We start from the raw sequence: 5,171 nt of genomic DNA, 5'->3' as shown, positions 1-5,171 counted from the left end.
CCATATATAAAAGATATTGCTGCTCTGTAATCATTTCAGAAAAGAGCAACCAGATCCATTCCAGGGCTTAAGGGAATGTCCTGCCCTGAGAGGTTGACATAACTGAATTTCTTTAGTCCTGAAAAGAGATTATCGTGATGGTCTCCAATACAAACATTCAAAATCATTAAAGACGTTTACAACCCAACGGATTTCTTCAGATTAAAACAATGAAACGCAAACTGGAAATTGGACACAAATGTAAATTACATGGACTTACATTTCAATTGAGAACAAGAGGCGCTTCTTTAATTCTTTAACAATCTACCAATAGGCCTCCTCTCATTTGATGAAGGGTTAGTTCTTTGGCTGATTCATTTATCCATTTATGCAGAAGGTGTTCAACTGAAACAATCTGATTGCACTTTCTTGCTTAAGCAGTGTCCAATCCAGGATTTGAACCCCAAACCTTTCAATTATGAGTCTGGATCCCCGCCACAACTCGGCGGTCTCCCCGTGTGAACGGGCCGCTGCTTTTTCGATTTTCCCGAGGCTGCCCACCCCTCCGCCGACTCCAGCCGAGCGGTTCCACTCATGCGGAGGAATGTGCCGTGGGAAACCGCCCCCCACCCTGACCTGAATCCAGCTCTCGTGCGCGGACACGATGGATTGACGGTTCGACCCTCAAGTTGCCGGGCTGCCGCCAATAGCCAAACGGGCTCTCTTCTTGTGTCTCAGAGAACCCTGGTGGCGCCGGAGGTCAGCGGGCCGCCGGAAGCTCTTCCCACACTGCTCGCAGCCGAACGGCTTCTCCCCCGTGTGGGTGGTCTCGTGGGACTTCCTGTGGCTCGACTTGGCAAAGCCCCTCCCGCACTGCCGGCAGCTGAAGGGCTTCAGGCCGGTGTGCACGCTCTGGTGGGCCTTCAGGTAGGCCGCCTGCCCGAAGCCCTTCCCGCACTGGTCGCAGACGTAGGGCCTGCCCCCTGTGTGGAGGCCCAGGTGCGTCTTCAGCCGGCCGGCGGTGCTGAAGAGCTTCTGGCACAGGCGGCAGGCGAACGTGTCCCGAGCGTGGAGGCGCCGGTGCTTGTTGGCGCAGGCCCGCCGGGTGAACCGCCTGTCGCACAGGCCGCAGGCGAAGGGCTTCTCCCCCGTGTGGCGGACCTGGTGCTCCTTCAGGTGGCTCGAGGTGAAGAAGCGCTTCTCGCACAGGCTGCAGACGAAGGGCCTCTCCCCCGTGTGGGCGCGCCGGTGGGCGCGCAGGCCGCCCGCCGTCGAGAAGCTCTTCCCGCACTGGCCGCAGCGGAACGGCTCCCCATCCCCCGCGTGGCGCCGCTCGTGGCGCCTCAGCGTGCCCGCACTGCCGAGCAGCTTCCCGCACTGGCTGCAGACGAACTGCCGATCCACCGCGTGGAGCCGCTCGTGGCCCCTCAGCCCTTTCTCGCTGCTGAGCCTCTTCCCGCACTGGCCGCAGACGAACCACCGCTCGCCCGCGTGGAGCCGCTGGTGCGCTCGCACGTGGGAGGGCCGTGTGAAGGCCTTCCCACACAGGTTGCAGCTGAACGGCTTCTCCCCGGTGTGACGGAGCCGGTGACTCTTCAGATGGGTGGCCGAGAAGAACCTCTTCCCGCACGCGGCACAGCCGAACCGCCTCTCCCCAGTGTGGCGGAGCTCGTGATATTTTAAGGAGCACAGAAAGGCAAACGTCTTCCCGCACTCACCGCAGCTGAGCGGTCTCTCCCCCGTGTGAACGCGCTCGTGCGACCGCAAGCCCCTTAAATCCAGAAACGCCTTCCCACACTCGCTACACATGAACCGTCTGCTCGTGTGAACCCGCTGGTGACTCTTTAAGTCCCTCTCGCTGCAGAACGCTTTCCCGCACTGACTGCAGCTGAACGGTCTCTCCCCCGTGTGAAAGCGCTGGTGGGCTTTCAACCGGCTCGGTATAGCAAAGCTCTTCTCGCACTGATCGCAAGCGTGACGCTTTCTGGGGGGCGCGGGTGGGCGCGCCGCCGAGCCGTTTGACGGAGTTAAACTCTGCCCGCTGCTGAATGCTTTCCCCCCCGTGTGCTCGAGCTGGTGGGCTTTTAAGTCACTCGAGCAAATAAAACTGGTCCCGCACTCACTGCAGCCGAACGGTCTCTCCCACGTGTGAACGCGTTGGTGACTTCTTAACAGGTTTGGTGTACTAAAGCTCTTCTCACACCGACTGCACGTGTACAACTGGCGGCTGCTGAACTGGTTCTCTCTCGAGTGCATGAGCTGGTGGGTTTTTAAGTCAATCGGGTAAATATAACTGGCCCCGCACTGACCGCAGACGAACGGTCTCTTCCCCACGTGAAGGTGCTGGTGTTTTTTTGAACCGTTGGACGGACATAAACCCGGTAGCTGCTGCGAGGAATTTTTGCCCACACCCTCTGAGCCAGGCCTCGGATCACCCCCCTGGCTCCTCAGGCCTCTCTGGGGTTTCTCACTCTGCGAACGCTCCCCGTGATGATCTTGCCCTGTGCCCCCAAACAGACCTGCGTTCTCTCCCTCGTGACCCCCAGTGGGAGTCGTTCGGGGTCTCTCATCTACAGCATTCGAAACAGCCAGTTCATTCTCTTGGGGCCCACGAGGAGAGACAGAATCCAGATCATTAAACCTCTCGGCAATTTCCTTCGTACGCACATTATTAAACTGGCCTACAGAGTCCCCAGTTATTAAGGGTCCAGGTGTCTCTCTCTCAGGCTCCATGTTCATCGCGAGCACAGTCTGTCTCTGTCTGCTCTCTGTGTGCTGTTCCCCAGTAGTCTCTTTCCCTTGTGCGCCGGTGAGCTCTGTCTGCTGCATCAGACTGGAGCCCCACCCCTCCTCCCCTTTTAGTCTCTGCAATGACAGTCTCTCCACTTGAACAGAACAAGGCCTAATTATCATCATGCGCTGTAGGTGCTGCTCTTGCCCCTCCCTGTCCTGACTCTCCTCTGGGTGCCGTGACTCAGTACTGTTCCCTTCACCAGGTACATCAGTCTGCTGCTCTGCAGTGTGAATCAACTGGGGCTCCCTCTCCAGCTCTCCGAGACTAAAACCGTCCAGATCATTCAGTTGTTCCTCTCTGTGCCCAAGAACAGACACACACCCCAGTTCATTTAATCTTTCAACACTTTTCTCAGTGACCAGATTATTAAACCTACGTGTGAAGTCATCAGATACTAAGGGATCATATGAATGTTTTAGACTCTGCAATGAGAGTCTCTCCACTTGAACAGAACAAGGCCTAATTATCATCATGCGCTGTAGGTGCTGCTGTTGTTCCTCCCTGTCCTTACTCTCCTCTGGGTGCTGTGACTCAGTACTGTTCTCTTCACCAGGTACAGCAGTCTGCTGCTCTGCAGGGTCAGTCAACTGGGGCTCCATGTCCTGCTCTGTAAGATTAAACTCACCCAGTTCTTCCTTGTGCTCTTGTACAGAGACACGGCCCAGCTCATTACAACCTTGTGTAATATTGTTTGTGTCCAGATTATTAATCTTCTCTGTAAAATCAGCACATACGAAGAGCCCAGGTGTCTCTCTCTCAGGCTCAGTCTTCATCGTGGGCACAGAGTCCAGATCCTCCACCCTCTGTCTGCTCTCTGGGTGCTGCTGCTCACTGAGTGTCTCTTTCCCTTGTGCTGCGGCGAGCTCTGTCTCCTGCATCAGACGGGAGCCCCCCTCCTCCTCACTGTGCTGCTGTTCAAGAGGAGCCCTGTCCCCAGAGTCAGGGAGAGCGCTGACCTCTGACCCTGCAAACACGGGACAAGAGAACAAGACCTTTAACACCAGCTTTGCACAGGGTTCAAAAGCCAACATCCCATTAAAAAAAAGCTGAAAAACATAAAATCCGAGCTAGGAAAGAAACTTACTTTACGGATGGAGGCTATATTGGCAAGCCTGATGGCCACAAAACAGTCAAACAACACATGAGCTGTTCGATCCCAGAGAAAGTGAATGAAAATACAAATAAAAGGAGGCAAGGAGGCACACCTCTGCCCAAGTGAGGTTCTGGGAACTACAGGAAACCCAAAAGGTTAGCCCTAAACACCAAGAACGCCGACATGAAACCCCAGTGTCTGTAGTCAACTTCCAAGGCAAAGTTATACTCTGGGAAGGACAGATTACCCTGTAAGCACATTGCAGGAAAACAAAGATACACCTTGCAGGACATTTTGTCTGCTCAATTTTCCTGCCATTGGAATTTTTTGGGGACAGAAAAGGCACCTAGACACGGTCCAGACAGACACATCAATAAAAGAGACTAGGAGGAATCACAAATTGCTCATAAATTACAATAAAGGAGGAAATGCCCATTAATTTGAATACAGTAACACCATGGTACAAAATTTCACTGAGACTTAATTGAGTAGAATTTCGTTATTCAAGATTTCTAATCATCTTTGTGCGTCTTGACCAAGGCAGCATGGTGCCTCTCTCTAAACACAGGGAAATGTAACTAAAGAGGCCCCCTCTGATAAGAGACATCACAAAGATGTATCAAAGCCGAACAATGGAATAATTTATTATGCAAATGGGCTCCAGCCAGTCTGTTTCCTTTCCTAGACCATGCATTGCCCAAAGGAAGGCCAATTGGTGATGCGGTCTCTTAAAAACTGTCAAGGAGCTCATTTTTGTTAGGTTTACTCACTGGCTCCTCATCTCTCTCCAACTAAAACTGGCAATCAGACTTTTCCCCAACCATGTGACTGCAAGCAGTCCTACCCAGGACCTTAACTCTTCAAGACTCCAGGCAGGGAGTGAAATACAAAACTGAGGCCAAGATGTCCTTTCGGCAACAGAAGAAATCTTGTTTTCGCCTGATGAACGGAATTAGACAGTTGGGACTCTTTTGGTCAACATAGCTCTCTCTCTCTTCTGTCTGCAGAACCCTCCCAGATTGGGGACCCTCCCAGAATACAGCCACTGCCATCTCGGACCCTGGACCAACCCTAAGTTCCCTCTTATTTAAGCCCAAGCAAAGACTTGTCCAATGGATCTTTGAGTATAATACTTCTTTAATCACTTTATAACTCTTAAGAGTTGAACTATGATTCCAAACCTGTTTAATGTTTAGTTCACGGGAGTAAAAGCATATTTACTTGTAGTTCAGGCGGGTAGCCGTGTAAGCATGCGTCAGCTGAAAAGGAACACAAAGTGAAACCCCGCCCAAAGAAGGCTTCACA

General features: G+C 52.9%; 1 protein-coding gene across 1 annotated transcript; it reads right to left on the bottom strand.

Moving 5' to 3' along the window:
- Positions 1–663: 663 nt before the first annotated feature.
- On the bottom strand, positions 664–1,788 carry LOC138242540 (zinc finger protein 235-like). The gene has a single exon (XM_069198075.1). It carries the CDS (start codon positions 1,786–1,788, stop codon positions 664–666), a length of 1,125 nt encoding a protein of 374 aa, XP_069054176.1.
- Positions 1,789–5,171: the final 3,383 nt, after the last annotated feature.

Source organism: Lepisosteus oculatus, chromosome 14, assembly GCF_040954835.1.
Source record: "Lepisosteus oculatus isolate fLepOcu1 chromosome 14, fLepOcu1.hap2, whole genome shotgun sequence".
NCBI classification, from domain to species: domain Eukaryota; kingdom Metazoa; phylum Chordata; class Actinopteri; order Semionotiformes; family Lepisosteidae; genus Lepisosteus; species Lepisosteus oculatus.
The sequence above is the reverse complement of the archived record's forward strand: the minus strand, read 5'-3'. Positions and strand labels throughout refer to the sequence as shown.

Excerpts from the sequence above, each read along its gene's own strand:
- LOC138242540 (XM_069198075.1), bottom strand. The coding sequence starts at position 1,788 with ATGTGTAGCGAGTGTGGGAAGGCGTTTCTGGATTTAAGGGGCTTGCGG.